The 16,622-nt window shown below is 37.1% G+C and overlaps 1 protein-coding gene across 1 annotated transcript in view; it reads right to left on the bottom strand.

The window, feature by feature from the left end:
- Positions 1 to 15,207, bottom strand: part of NETO1 (neuropilin and tolloid like 1) — a 173,494-nt gene extending 158,287 nt beyond the window's left edge. The window contains exon 1 of the mRNA XM_026039743.1: positions 15,039 to 15,207. Coding sequence (XP_025895528.1) covers positions 15,039 to 15,207 — 169 coding nt within the window. The remainder of the gene's footprint in view (positions 1 to 15,038) is intronic.
- Between the last annotated feature and the right edge of the window lie 1,415 nt (positions 15,208 to 16,622).

Genomic DNA, 16,622 nt, shown 5'->3' with positions numbered 1-16,622 from the left:
TCTAGTTACCTCCTGAACTGAGGTAGTTCTCCATTTAAATGGGCTGGTCAAATGGAATTGGAATTGTTATGACCAAGAGTGTCAAGCTGAAGGAGGCTTGGAAGGCATCCCTCCAGGGCAAGAATAATATTGATGATTAAAATAGATTGTGTTAGAAGCTAGAAATTACTTACTAAAAGTTATAGACCCTTGGGCTAAGAATAATGTGGTATTATTCAGCTATCAGATTAATATCTGAAATATTACCTATTCTTGAACTATATTCCATTTGGCAGTGAGTGAACAAATGATTAAGTAGGCCTTTATCATCGCTGATGGCTCTTGTCATATGATTTATACATTTCAGCACAAGGAAACATGTCCTATCATGAGGGACTCAAAGAAAATGTATGAATAAAGAGGAAAGCCTGAAACCAGAAACCATGAGTTGCTTTAGCTTACTCATTCAGGAATTGATAGAATTTTAAAGTCAGAATGACCATCTAAGCCTGACCTCTGTAATACTGCAGATCATAAAATTTAACTTTGTTATCCTAGCTCTGAGCCAAATTTATCTTACTAAGAAGATTAAAAAGTAGGAGTTATATTTTCAAAGATATTTTGGCATTTAAAAGGTGAAAGTAAAAATACCATAGAGAATAGGTGCTACTTGATTTCATTGATTTCATGACAGGGAGGTAACCAACAATCTCACAGAATTTTTAAAAATTTTAATACATCTCTATCTGATGGTGTTAAATGTCTATGGTAAATCTGGCTGTGCACAAAGCTACATATAAAAACCACAGTAGTTCACAAAGTTTCAGTAACAGAATTCTACCATTCTAACCACTAAAACTGAAATGTTTCTGATTTTAAACAAGAAATACCCTTATAATTTAAGCGAAAGTATCCCACTTCTGTATAAGAAAACAATACAGCCATCGTAATTATTGTATTATGTTTCAACAGAGATTAATATAAACTCCTTATTTTTGATCATTCACATTTTTTTCATGTAGCAATTTGATAAACATAGAGATATGGATACTGACGCTTTCATCAGTCTAGAGGTTAGGTGCTTTAGGGGAAAAGTTTGAGGGAGCTCAGTAACAGTCTAAAAGTGAAACTTCTGATAGCTTTTTCTTTAATTACATAATTGTTCTTCCTTTTACTGTGGACCAGAAGATAAATAGGAGTTAAATTATTAAGCACTGGGAAATGTATTATTTTTGCTGTGGCAAAGAAGTAGACATTAAAGGTCAGCACCAAAAAGAAATAGTTTTCATTCCCCCTTGCCCTGAAATTCCTCCTTATGCATTTTACCATTATATCCCTCCATAAACAAGCATAAACAAGGCTGAGACACATATATATCTCATGAAGTACTCACCAGTATTTTAGTAAAGATCCTTCAGATGGGAATGCAGTGGAAGTASATTACTTAAAACTACCAAATATGTTTGAAGGAAATTCATATTCAGARGTCTAAAAATCTGTGCCATGTACTTAGTTCTAAATTATCTTTATCTAATGAGAGAACTAGGTTCAGGACAGGGTAGAGATTTGCTTTAAATTCCAACCCTTTTCCCTTGAACATGGAGAAATGCCATGTCCTGCCCTGGAAAGGAGGAACCACCACAACAATGCAGGCTGGGGATGAATGGGCTGGGGATCAGCTCTGCCAGAAAGGCCCTGGGGGAGCAGTTTTGAGCTCCCCATGCAAGAAGGATATCAGTAAGCTGGAGCAAGTTCTGCAAAAGTCCCACATGACAGTGAGGGGCTGGAGATGTCCTATAAAGAGAGGCTGAAGGACAGGACTAGTTCAGCCTAGAGTAGAGACAGCTTCAGGGTCACTTAACTTCTCCAGTTCCTACCAGCAACTTTTAAGAGACAGAGCTAGGCTCCTCACAACCGTGCATGGAGGGAGGATGAGAGACAATAGAAGTAAATTAAATTAAGAGATACTCAGRCATCTCATATAAGACATGTCTTATTTTGTTATTATATATCTTGATCTCTTATAAGGCAGAACTTCCCCCCGCCCTCCAAGATTTGCTCAGCTGCAGAAACACCTGCTGGAGAGCCTGTGATGTCTCCATCCATGGAGGTTTCCAAGATCTGTCTGGACAAAGCAACCTGGTCTGACGTCAGAGRTGACCCAGTTGTGAGCTGGATTAGACACCTCCTGAGTCTTGTTTCAAATGTAATGAGGTTTARATAATTTGTCACCACTTTCTTTTTCTCTTACAAGCATTAGGGACAGGCACTCTTTTTATCTCTGAAGATGTACACCAGGTGTGTGATTACCCACTCTCGTTTGATAAGTATCAGATGAATGAAAATTTCTAGTACACTCAGAAGATATCTTAACAATATTTGAAATAGATACTGTCTGCTTAATGTTTTGTATTTGTAAAGTGATACTTCAAATAGTCTGGCAGTAGTGAGTGGCCAACCCAACTCAGGTGCTGCTGAGTCCTTCTCATGTACCTATGCACTATACAGTGATCAGCATCTTACTTCCTCCCATAACTTTTTTTACCTTTCTGGAGTAACATGTATGAAAGCAATCATCTTTGCTTAAGACAGTGATTCTGAGAGGACCAGCTACACCAAGCATAAAAAGAACATGCTGTTTTACAGGCCTTATGTTTTATTGCCAATTTAATTAGTTCCCGTTTACCCACAAACATTGCTTGATGGAAATATTCTGTTGTTTGTTTTGTCTATTAGYATCCTGCAACATGGTGCTTGCTACAATTACTTCATCTGCTGCAGATGACTATTTCTTCTCAGTGGTGATATTCAGCGGTATATAAGGCTTAGCAGAGCTAGTCCCTGCCAGTTGTTCCCAACTTTCCCCTTTCTGAGAGTAAACATGAGATTATGGATTCTCACAGGGCCTAGAAAAATGGTCCAAAATGCCTTGGAGATTCTCCCTTATGGAGGGAAGGGAGAGTAGGAAGCATCAATATGAATGGCCAAAGAGGCACTGAGGAAAAATGTCCTGATAGATTTTACTAGAGATAGAAATGGCATGGCCATTTTTGTTAATTTTAGCTATCACACTACCATGAAACAAAAAGATCTATGAATTAATTTTTCAGAGAAGCCACGTCAGAGAACCACTAGTAACATGAGCTTTATATTCTAAAACATACGAAAAATCCATACAGATACAGTAAAGATTTGGCATTATCCCTGACATGTCCTGATTATTAATAACGGGCAAATACAATCTGGCCATTTGTTACTACTCTACCTATCATACTATTACTCCAGTGTGTTCTTTTCCAACAAGTAACACAAATGAAACATTTTTTTTTTGTCTCATCTTTTCTGAAACAGCCACTTCATTAGCAAGGGGGCTGTGATATTCACTGCATTCTTAAAATAAACAGATTTCAGGCTAACATTTTTATTGTTTCTTGTAGCCACATGTTGCTTGTGGACTGTACTGGCTAGTGAAAAATGCTAAGGCAATTTTTTTTTTCTTCTCTGTGGAAAGGCCAAAACATTCAAAACAAGTGAAATACTTTTTTGATGTGGCTCTCAGTTCTTCATATAGCTGCATACCAGTGGGGCCCTTTTGCCTCTATATAACCCCCTGACTGCAGCAAACCTGTTATGTCAAAACTTGAGTACAGATTCCAAGCCAAAGGCACCAAGGATGCCATTCCCATTCACAACACCTCCTGTAGGACTATCCAGATTAAACATTTGTAAAACCAACCCATAAAGCCTTTCCCACTACTTACCACTCCTACACCTGAGCCTATTCATTGCAGCAGAATTAACTTATTCTATTTTTCATCATACAATCAATTCTAAAGATAATGCAATGTCTAAACACGTTTTTAGTGTCAGCCTGTGTACAGATAAGCACGATGTGATGCGTACATCTCTATGCACAAAATCATGCCATTTTACTTCAAATACAAATATACAGCTTTGTATAATATTTTAAGGGTTTTTGTTTGTTTGTTTGCTTGTTTGTTTTAAAAGAATCAATAGTAATTAGGTTAGATTTGCTTATGCTTGATTGATACTGAAGAAGCTTGTTCAACAGGACAATGGTGAATTTTCTAGAAAAGCTTTTCTGTAACATGAGGTGTGTGTACGGAACATATCTGTATGCAGAAGACCTCCTTACCAGAGATGAAACAAAGACTCCACACCATCTAAAATGAGAATTTGTGCTTTCAGGAAATCAAGGGCTTCCTGAATAATTAGCATACAGCTGCTAATCACCCTGTAATTTGTTGTTACAACCAGACATAACCCTGCCAATATACTTCACTGGAAACTACTTCAATTGCTTGCTCACTTTCAATTCCCTGCAAAAGAAAGATGATCAAAAGCAGATATAAAATACACAGGCCTAAAACAGAAAAATTCKCTTTCCTGACTAATTTAGGGGCTGAGTTTATTCTTAGTCCGAGGGAAATAACAGCTGAACATGAGTCAAATCCTTCACAGCTTAGTCTTCTGACAGACACAGCACAACTAAGCCCTTTGACAGACATGGTATAATTTTTTTTTCTTTTTGATCATGAGAGGCTTCTTTAAATCCTGATTAAATTAAATGAAATTCTAATAGGCAGAATTCTAATACACACATAGAGAGAGAGAAAAAATAATGTTTCACATATTACCACATTCCCCTTTACTGTTCCTTTATTGCCCTAAGGAAAATATGTGGATTCCCACTGCTACATTGAAATCCTAGCTGCCATGTGGAAATTTCAGGAAGTATATGAGTGTTTTCCAGTGAAACTCCTGTGAGAAATGATGTCAAAGAAGAATAAGCAGATGAAATGATTTGGGAGCACTCTGTATTATCTTGCTCTATTTTTGTTTGGCCTGCTTTGTCTAGCAATAGCATTATTTTTAAAATATTTTTATTAAATTAGAAAATAAATAAATTCATAGACATAAATTATAAAATATTTTTTATTTTATATGATGCCTTTCATCTAAAGAGGACAGAAATGTACAAGAGAGAGAGGAATTAAATTGTTTAGAGAGGAAGTAAATGGTTAGAGGTAAAAAATCTAATCTTTTTTTTTTTCCATGAAGTTTAAGAAAAAAAAAAGAGAGTCAATGAGGCATAGAAATATAGCAAGGCTCTCCTAGACAACAAGTGCTATATAGGAAAAAGCTCTTGCATTAGAAGTGGTATGAGTCTGCTAAGGGTCAGAGAGGAGGCTTAGAAGTAAAGTGAGGAATAATAACAGAAAGTAATAGCTGTGGTTCCCCTTGACTMTCCACAGTTTTATTCATTTCCCCCTTGTGCCAATCAGTGTCATCAGGAATGAACATTTAAAAGCTTATTGCTACTTCAGGGGCTTCTGCTGGTGTTACTGTTTTTGGCACTGTGTCCATTAGCAACGAAGCCTGGGGAAACCTATCCAGCAAACATAAGAATCAACACAACCCTTCATCTAAAATGTAAATGAACTTGAGTGTATCCATTTCAGACTCATTTCAAGGCCAGAGCAAATAGCTTTTAATACCAAAAGCATTCTGCCTCATTTCCAGGCAGCTTTTTTAACTAGAACATTAATTTAGGTAAAATAGGTTGTGAATTCAAAATATAATAGCTATCCTTCTACACATGTATGTAGCTATATTTCATTTCAGCATAAAAAGATCTTGTTCCTGGTTAGCTTATTTTTTTTAGATATTTCTCTTAATCAAAAGCAGAAAATAAATGAAGCTAAGGAAAGTTAAGATTCTATGATTCCAGAGCAGAGAACGAGCTTCATTAGGGCACATTTTTAAAAGAGAGTTAATTTCTTTTAAGTATATCAGTGTATTTCATTTCAAATCTGTATGTAAATCCTAAATGAGTCTGATATATTTTGATATATTTCCTCGTAACAATTCCAATGAAACCTCAGATGCAATTTCCCATTGGATTGGGTTCCAATTGGCCTGATTGTCTAATACCACTGATGATGCACTTTTTCAAGAACAAAAACCTCAGTAGAACATTTACTTAAACATTGAAGCAGCAGATGTGGTAGTCTGGTTCTAGCAATACTGTCCTTACAGTAATGTGTGGACAAAGAGAGAGATCTTGTCAAGCACATTAGAAGTGTATAGCTTGTTTACATACAGCTCTCAAGCCACCTCATAGCAATAAATATGTATTACTTACTTGTACTTTAGACACAGGAAAGACACAGGACTGTCCTTTAGACACAGGAAAGTCAGATGCATAAAGATGTCAAGTGAAACTAAGCCAGAAGACAAGACACAGAGCAATGAAGAGAACTCCCCTAACTGTCAGGGAATTTTTCTTTCGATATCTAAATGTTGCCTTCTAGCATCCTCCCCAAACTGCCATTGGATTAAGAAACAGAAACTTATATACTGAAAATTTATTTTCATTTGACCTTCAACATCTACTTTTTATGAAAGACTTTCTGAAAATAATGTACTGAGATTTCTCATGGTTAGTCCCAATACAGAATAAACTTTGGTTTAAGAGAAGAGGACAAAAAGAAAATGGATGAGAATTTAATGACAAATGATTTCTTTGCCTTTGAATTATCTAAGCTGAAAGATGTTCTCATTTTTGAGACACAATTGATACTGTTATTTAAATAGGAGTTTAAATATCTAAACTCATTATTTCAGTCTCAGTGAAATCAGTGAAAGTATAATCATAATTAAGAATATAATTTTCTAGCTAAGGATGGATTTAAGTATCTATTTGAAGCACTTTCCTAAAGAAAGTGGCATCAGGCTGGGCTTCTGCAGTAACACATTTAGCTACATGAGCTCCAGAGGAACTGCATTCAGGGACCAGAAAGCCAAATGATATCAAGGTAAGGGGTTTATTCACGGATTTTTTTTTCTTGTGTTTATCTCATATGCTGAGTTATTAGTTACATTGCTGACTTTTGTKTCACCTCCATTGTGATTGCAGTGCTGTAGTCACAGACACTCCTATACCAGTAAACTAACCTCTGACAATTTTCTGGTCCAGATATATATCTCATTTATCTTCTGGCCCTACTGTACCTCTCTCCCTGTCCTTACAGGACTAGCATGCACAAGCATGACACCTGGCATTGCAGATGTCTGAATTAGATACCCAAAATGGTAGATACTTTGAGCACATAGCAACCAACATAAAGGAGGAGTTGGGTGCCCATGTTTTCCTCTATCATTTTAGTATCTTTAATATTCTAGAGTATCTGCTTTGCTCATTTTCTGATACATACCTTGGACAAAGCTGTGCTTCCTCTCAAGGAATTTGACTTGCCCAAATTCACTTTTGCAGTTCTGAGCATCTGTTGGATGTGTACGAAGCCAGGAGCACACTCCAACCTCAACAGCAGGTTTTGTAATTCAGACCACATCCAAGACCTCAGTGGCTGTTCTCCACAAAGATACCTACGTGTGTTTAAAAAAAAAAAAAAAACCACAAAACTTGCCAACATCTACATGGACGTCACTGCTGCATCACCTGCTTCTCCATTCCCAAACCTGTCCATTGGAATTTTGCTCCAAGCTGCTGAATATATAACTGTGTGCCTGATGAGTCTGGGTGAGAGAGAGAATAAGGGCACATGCTGCATGGATTGTTATCTGCTATTAAAACAACAGCTTAATGATTAAACAGTGTTCTAAGAAATATTGACAGTGATCTGGGCCTCCCCTCTATGCCCAGTCCTCTGTGGGGAAAAAGGGGACTTTACAACATTAGCAGCTTTGCCTTTGTGTCCCCCACMGTTCACCTCTGAATGCCTTTCCAGGACAGGGCCTGTGTCTTCAATAAGGACTATATAAAAATTTTTGGTAAAATCCATGGTAAAACTCCATACTAAAATATTCACTTGTATTTTCATCATACAGTCAAGAAAAAGCACTGGAACCACTATATCCAGGCTGCAGTAAATGCATCATTTTCCATAGCTTTATCAGTGTCCAAAACATCAAATGGCATAAAACAAACATTTTGGCTTTTGTAAATTATACAGAATGGCTAGCTATGTTTAAGAGAATTATAATGCCAAAATTAAACAAGTAGGTCTTAAAATATTTGAATAGAACTATTTTAATATTTATGCTAGAAGAAGAAAGCCCTCAAATGATCTACAGTACTTCAATAACTTATCTAAAGTCATTAAAGTTAACTAAAGGCTTGTGATTTACACCTAATGTATTGCTAGATGCTCTAGAATTAATGAACATATGTGGTAAACATCCAAGAATAAAGTCAGGATGACATTTCACTAATTTCCCTCTACTTGCTAGTGCATGAAAGTTTTTAACTAGACATTTGCCCTCCTTTGATATCATGGCTTGGCAAGCTTAATGAGAAAAAATATTTCAAGGAAAGCTGTCACAGTTAACAGGTCACAAATACTACCTTCCTCTCCTATATATTCTTTTTAGGATAGAGATTTTTCTTGAGAAATAGATTTGGTTGTGTTCTATTCCTACCTAAAATATGTTTTTCTAAATGCCTACAATTCCTTTGTGGGCAAAGTACCAGTGATAATCCTCCAGACCTATGTAAACCATGGAAAGACTCASTAAGAAATAGATTGAAGACTTATAAAAGATAATTTTATGCTTATATTTTATATTACAAAAAGTAACATTTAACCTCACTTAASACTGGCAGGAACTATTTCATCATAAAATCTTTCCAAATGTGCAAACAGAAGTGGCAAGCTAAAATAAAACTGTCAAGAGACATAAAAGTACCTTTCCAATCTGCTTTAGTAACTGAAATTAGGGTTTGGCCTAAAGATTTTTATCTCCTGCAGTTGGTAGAGATCAGATTGATATTTAAAAAGTCACACAGTATGCTTGTCTTACAATTCCTTATATATCTAAGGAAAGTGGGACTTATTTTCATTCTAAGGATGGGAGTCTGTACCATAAATAATAACTCACAAGTTACTAATAAGAAGTTTATAGGACTAAAGCAAACCAATTAAAGACTTATTTAATTACTCTATTTATTTACTTCTTCATTTAGTTGCATGTCTTTTTCTCCAAGTTATTCTGTCTGCTATAAACGTTTATAGGGAGAGAGGATTCAAGAGAGGGAAAGCATAACAGAACAGAATGACAGAATGACAGAATCACAGAATGGTTAAGGTTGGAAGGGACTTCTAGAGATCATCTAGTCCAACCCCCTACTCTAGCAGGGACACCTGGAGCACGTGGCACAGGGCGGCATCCAGGTGGGTTTGGAAGACCTCCAGAGGAGACTCCACAACCTCCCTGGGCAGCCTGTTCCAGGGCTCTGTTACTCCCACAGTGAAGAAGTTCTAGAACACCTGTATTTGTGAGGTTGCTCTCCTGGAGGTCACCAGCCACCACATCACCAATTCTTTTCAGAAATCTCCAGGTGTCATCTGACAACTTGTTGCCTTTTTGGTCCCCATTGCTGTGATGAAAAGATGATTCCAAATCTTCACTGCACAGGAAGGACTTAGTAAACATACATTTTTTTGACCTTTATGATAGCTTGTTTTCAAAGTTTAAACAACTCAGTTGTTCTTCAAAAACAGAGATTTGTTAAGCAAGGAACTTTGCCAAACCCTGATGGGTTTGTACAGAATTGCTCAAAATGCATCCTAAAACTTTCCACCCACGTACTAGTTCTTTCTAGTTGGTTGGTACAGCTAATAATGAATTCCTTGAGGAGCAAGAAATATTTAAGAATGAGGTTTYTGATGCTCAATAAATACCATTAAGCCAACTTTCCTCATTAGAAGTTGATGAGATTGTAACTTTTCTGAAAAGGGAGGGCAGGGAGAATTCACAGAAATCATAGTTAGGGTAGGACACGATCCCTACCCTGAAGCAATGAGCAGCCAAATGAATCTACTTCCATTGGAAGGGCAGTTTGCTTTCATAAAGCAGTAACAGCTACATTAAAAACATATGCAAAGATGATAAAAAATTGAAAGGCCCTAGAAATAAGGAAGCACCTTGTAAACTTACCAGAGGTAAATTGTGAGCCTTGGTGGCTCCRTTTAGGTATCCAGCACAGGATATTTATTTATTTTTTGGAACACATTGTGCATTAAAAAGGAAGAGCTCTTGTTATGGCCCAAAATGCCAAAGCCTGCATCATTCTGGTCCTATCTGAAAACTCTCATCCCTGATTTTCACATGCGAATTTCTCCGGAAGCTTCAAGCCAGCTTCTGTGGTGAAAGCCAGAAACAGCCAACATTTCAATTTATAGTAACAGATGACCTCTAATGCAGAAAACAGAGGGAATCAGGTGAAGAGTTTATCTCTCTCTAATGAGTGCTGGGTGATTTGCTATATCCCCTTGAAACTGGTCTGCATAAGGGAGGCCCTTTCTGCTCAGGAGATTGTTTCCTTGCATTTTGAGATGTTAAATCAGCTGTCCAGGTAGACAGGATCATGTAGATCAAAGATTCAGTTGCAGAGTTCCTTTCTCAAGATGCTGCATGATCCACCCCAAACTCCCAATAGTCAGGAACACTTTTTATTTTTTTCCTCCTAAAAATAGCTAGCCAATGTTGACAAATTTCTGGTTTTAAGTCTGTTGCTCAAGTACTACGTAGATGATCATATAAGCATTAGCATTTTCAAAACACTAAAAAATAAAAAAATTATACTCCCTAATAAATAGCAAACCTATAGCACAAGAGTATGCTACAACAGGACAAATCCCTCTGAAGACCACAAGGTACTACAAGCTGAAATCTTACTACTATGGGTTGTCATTCAGAGAGGTTTGAGAAAAATACGAATGTATATATTTACCTTCATTCTTCTTCACAATTTATAAACATCCTTCTCTCTTTCCCATTGAGTTTAGAAGCCCCATTTTCTTCCCCAAGAGCAGGATCAATCCTTTAGTTGGACTAAAAAATAGTCCTAGTCTTGTATTTTAGCTTTAAGAAGGATTGCCTGAGTGGCTTGCAAAATGTAATAGATGGGACTGACTAGCTCTCTTCTGGGATGTATGTTATTTTCACTAAATAAATAARTAAATAAATATACTTTGCCAATATTTGTCTCAGCTATAGCCAAAATTATTGTAAGTGTTCAGTCAGTTTATGGCAATTCTGCTCAAAAATTCTATTAAACAATAATAGAATTTCTTCCTTAACTGCCAACTGCTGTTTTGAAAACATGCCCCTGTATGCTCCAAATCCTCAGAATAAGTTTTGATTGATTTGTTTCTCATCTTTCTCCTTCTAAAATAAAATTATTGTGCTTCACCATCATAAAACATTATAAGGGGGGATTAAAATGCAGCCCCTCAGCTTGCTTTTCAGACACACAATATGTTGCTCAGAAGGGGGTTAAATTAAATGTATAATGGCAACCAGGCACTATCATATTTTCCTCCTTTCCTTTCAAGAAACATCTACTGCAGGTTCTGCAAGAAGTTTATTAACTTATTTGCATTTTTTATCTCTAATATAAAATTATTTGTAGATGTTTCTTTTTTCCTTTTAACGTTCGACTTATTAAAGATCATTTAGGGTCTTCAAAAGGGAAGAATTCTAGACTAAAGATAAACAAAGTAGTATCCACATAGCCTAAAAGAGAATTTCTGCTTAGTTTATTACGGAAAAAATGAACACTATGCCAATCACCTACCTGAATGCTGAAAATTTAATGATTTAGTTTTCACAATAGGTATTGCCTATCCATTTTTTAAGGGCAGTAAATAATTCTTACTGTTAAGTTGGTATTTTAGATAGGAAAAAAATAAGAGAAGAAAAGCAATAGAAGAAAATAAATGTTACTTGGAAAAATAACGGTACATTTTCCTGTCAGTGGATTTGCCAGCCAAAACAACATTAGTCATTATTTGGGACACATTCTGCAGACTGAGGAGCACAGGCACAATCACAACAGCTAATGAAAATACCATCTTCTTAAGTGTGATTTATCTACTAGTCTTTTTGATAGATTTTTTCAAAGTGTATGTATTATTATCAGTATGTCACAAAAAAAAAATGAAGTCTGTGATCGTTGACACTAATTATATTAAAATCTTATCATAGGCATTCTGTACTGTCTAACCTTATGAAGCGCCGGGCAGTATCTGCATTCGTGCAGGTCACTGCTTATAGTGGATAACTTTCAGTACCTTATGGGACATTGTACTTCAAGACACTGTTCAAATTTCTTCAGTAACTTCCTGACAGATATTTTGAATCAGAATAGGGCACAGCCTGTTCCATCTACTACCTCTCTTTACACTGATCTTTGAACTTTTGTTCACTGAAGAAAGAATTGGTATGCAAGCTAATAATGACTATGATTAGAGTTTCTCTTTGATTACCATGTTCTGTGAATCAAACCTTTCATGTCCTTGCTCATATCCTTTTTGGAGCAGGAAACGCATTTTTCTCTAATTAGTTGTTGTACAGGATAATTTTTTTTCATGGGAAATAATCCTGAGTCTGTAGCTGACAAGTTGTGTCAGTGACGATAACAGATCCTTCTCATCCTTGTGCACAGAGCAACGAGAAGAAAACCTATAACACTCTTTCRCTGGCATAATCTTCCTTTTTTACCATAGCTGACATTTGTAAAGGTGAGTATTGTTACAGACTATTAGCTGGTGACTCTGGGTGGAGAAGAGTATTTATGAAAATCTGAGAATAAGAGCACAAATGAAAATGCAAACACAGAAACCAGGAACAGCAGAAAGAAACCAAGCATCTAATGAAATACTAGCATACTTCTAAATGTTGAATAAAAGATGTAGCAGGTGAAAAAAGAAAGTAAATTCAAACAAAGAGAGACCAATCTAATGTACCTAAACAATACTACTGTTTTGAGCAAAAAGATGTAAAGTTCCTCCTTTCTTCCTATAAATCAAAAGTGAGCTGTTCCATTCTTTTTTTTTTYYYYTTTTTTTTTTTCTTTTAAAGGAAGTTACTACTTCCAGGATCCAGTAGCAGTGATATTCAAGAAGTAAAAATGAAGGCACTTAGTTTCTCTCATTAGCTTTTATGAACAACTTTCTGAGTTTGTGAAATTGGTGTAACAAGTTACAAATGATCCATGAAATTAAAAATTYCTGTTTACCCTGTGGAGTTTTCATCCATGGCTAGCAATCCCCTGCTGCAATACATGCAGTAGTAACCTCTGCCAGATCTAGCCAATAGCTCTTCAAAAATTTCAGTGCTTCATTCCAAAAGGAATTGTTAAAATGTTCTGTTTTTCCACCCAAACTAACATTTTTCCTTTGTAAGGGAGCAACCACCCCAAACTTATTGCAGCATTAGCGATGAACTCATGAACAATCCTGAATACAGAATACAGCGTGAAGGGGACTGGTTAGTTGCAGACAGCAGGTTGATGTTCACATCTTCTTGGTAGACAATTGTAACATTTTAAAGAAAGATTTGCTTTGAAGTAATGCATAGCATTTCCACCAGGAAAAATACCTCTAATTCTCTAGGTAGGTCTTTCAGGATAACCATTAAGAGCCATTGAACTCATTATCCCAAATTCAACTGTGCTGAATCTCACTGGGTTTCTTTCAGGCCTTATGCATGATTTCATGTTTTTATGAAAACTTGAATGGTGCATGTGCTCATGGGATTATAGCTCTTAATTTGATTCTAGGCTCATACAGGAGATTTTTATTTTCTTCTCCCTTTCTTTTTCTTTCACACTTTTCCCTCTGGGTATTCCTCATGAACAAATTGAGCCTTCTAAATAAAAGATTTTCTACTCATAGACTATAAAAATAGTATTTTCTTTTTCCTTTAAGGACATTTAAGTCAATTCCTTTGTAATGACTTCTCTTTCAAACTGTTTATGTGTTTAGCAACATTTTATCTATAGCTGAATTTTCATTTTAATAGTTAGAAGTAGTTTTCTGCTAAATGTTGATTAGTATGGGATCAAAGAACAAGGTGACACGGCACTAAGTTATGAGAAGGTCTTCTGAGGGTCAACTGGCACCTAAAAGAATAAGTATCAGATACTCAATTTTTCGTCACCATTGCTCTTGACTAATACTGCCCCTTTCTTGGGCTTTTTTATGCTTAAATTTGATAAACACATGCAGCTTAGGCAATGTTTCAGTTTTCAAAGCTGGCTATGGTAGCTTTTTCATAACATGCTACAGCAACCTCTTCTTTTGGTGGAGCAGTAAATAAAACAAAGTATATACATAACTGCTTCATTTTCAGTGCTATAAGAACTGTGTACACGAGAAGAATCTGTTCACTTGGTTTAGGCAAAACTTCCAGTTATTTAGCAGTTGATTACACTTAGGCATAGTCACTATATGCCCTTCACTGTAGAGCTGAATCTCATTAATTTGAGGTTACTCATAATTGACACTCTTTTTTCCCCAGTTTATTATAACTTTGTGTGTCAAAATCATATGCTTCATAGTATGTCCTTGCACACTGTTCTAGTCAACTCTAGTTATTTCTCCCCAAGTGCAGGACCCTGCACTTGCCCTTKTTGAACTTCATGAGATTTCTCACCGCCCAGTCGTCCAGTCTGTCCAGGTCCCTCTGGATGGCAGCACAGCCCTCAGGGCTATTAGCTACTCCACCCAGTTGGGTATCATCAGCAAACTTGCTGAGGGAGCACTCCATCCCTTCATCCAAGTCGTTAATGAATAAGTTGAACAGGACTGGACCGAGGACCGACCCCTGGGGGACACCGCTAACTACAGGTCTCTCACTGGACTCCGCGCCACTGATCACCACTGTTTGCACCCTGCCACCACTCTTTGCACCCTGCCATTGAGCGAATTCCTAATCCACCTCACCRTCCACTCATCTAGCCCACACCTTCRGAGCTTGCCCGGGAGGATGCTGTGAGGGACAGTGTCAAAAGCCTTGCTCAAGTCCAGATAGATGACATACACTGCTCTGCCCTCATCTATCCATCTATCCACTCCATCATAGCAGGTGATCAGGTTAGTCAAGCAGGATTTCCCCTTGGTGAATCCATGCTGGCTACTCCTGAGCACCTTYTTCTCCTCCATGTGTCTGGAGAGAGCAGCCAGGATGAGCTGCTCCATCACTTTCCCAGGGATGGAGGTGAGGCTCACCRGCCTGTAGTTGACCTGGTCCTCCTTCTTGTCTTTTTTGAAGACCAGAGTGACGTTGGCTTTCTTCCAGTCYTCCGGCACCTCCTCCGTTCTCCAGGACCTTGCCGAAGATGATGACAAGTGGCTTGGCTAGGACATCTGCCAGTTCCCGCAACACTCTAGGGTGCATCCCATGGATTTGTGGATGTCGAGTCTCCCTAGATGCTCTCTGACCCACTCTTCCTCTCCCCAAGGCAAGCCTTCCTCTCTCTGGCTCTCTTCTTGTGTCCCTAGGGCCTGAGATTCTAGAGGGCTGCCCCAGACACACACAGAAGCAAAGGTGGTATTCAGCAGCTCTGCTTTGTCCGTGTTTTTTGTAACCAGGGTACCCACCCCCTTCACTAGTGGACCYACRTTCTCCCTGACCTTCCTTTKGTTGTTGATATATTTGAAGAAGTTTTTCTTGTTACTCTTAACATCCCTTGCCAGATTTAATTCCAAGTGTGCCTTAGCTTTCCTTGCAACATCCCTGCATTCCCTGACAACGTTCCAGTATTTCTCCCAGGGGACCTATCCTTGCTTCCAATGGACCAATAGACCTGTCCGTTGTGTATTAACAATAATTTAGATAATTTTTTAAATAAGACTCCTACTCCAAGTTGCACCAGCACAAACATACAGAAAGTTCAAAATCTGTCTGTGCATTAGGACTGTAACCGAGTACATATTTTGTCTTCCTTTCTTCCTATCTCATTGAATATTTCCTACACAAAGCATTTTCTCTCTCTTTTTTTTTTTAGACATTCCCTCTCTCAATCTGTCAATTGACACAGTATGTGTGCTTAACATGTATTAAGCATGCTGTTCAATTGACTGGTGATATCTTCTTCCAAAGCAGAGAGTAAACATAATAAACGGCACCAGTAAACTACTGAAAATGCATTTGAAGTTAAACCAGAGCAAACTTCACATTCTCAAACTTACATTTTCATTACAGGCATTTTTACTGCCACTCTCTCTATTTACTATATATATATGTGTGTGTGTGTGTGTATATATACACACATACACACAAACAAACATATGAACTTTACTGTCATTGTTTTGTAGGAATACGTCAGAAAAGTGAGTTTTTTCCTTATATTTAGCAATTCACAACAATCCTTTTAATCTTTTTGCTACAAAAGACTACAAGGGAATTCTTAAAGGCACACCATTTATGGATTACTTTTTACCGAACTAAGGAATAATCAAAATGCCTTGTTCTTCTGAGTTTAATCCAAAGTTGTCCAAAGGATAGGTCAAAATTTAAAATCACTTTCTTTTGAAAGAGATRTACTGCTATGCAACATTTCAATATTTATTTCTCATTTACAATATTTGTTATGAGAAAAGAAGATAAACAGCAAAAAGCATACACTTATTCCTGCAGAAAGCAATAACAATATTTCTGTCTCTACTAAATCTTTTATATCTTTTATGTTCTCAAGTTCCTGAAAAGAAATAAACTMCAGTGCAATTATGCAAACTCATAAGTCCTTAGGTATACTCAAGTCAATAGATAGGTACATGTTCTGCTTTGGATGGTTTGCTAATGTTGCTTAC

This window comes from Nothoprocta perdicaria, unplaced genomic scaffold (assembly GCF_003342845.1).
Source record: "Nothoprocta perdicaria isolate Ctin4 unplaced genomic scaffold, notPer1 scaffold_24, whole genome shotgun sequence".
NCBI lineage: Eukaryota > Metazoa > Chordata > Aves > Tinamiformes > Tinamidae > Nothoprocta > Nothoprocta perdicaria.
Note: the sequence above shows the minus strand (reverse complement) of the source record. Positions and strands in the feature narration are given on the sequence as shown.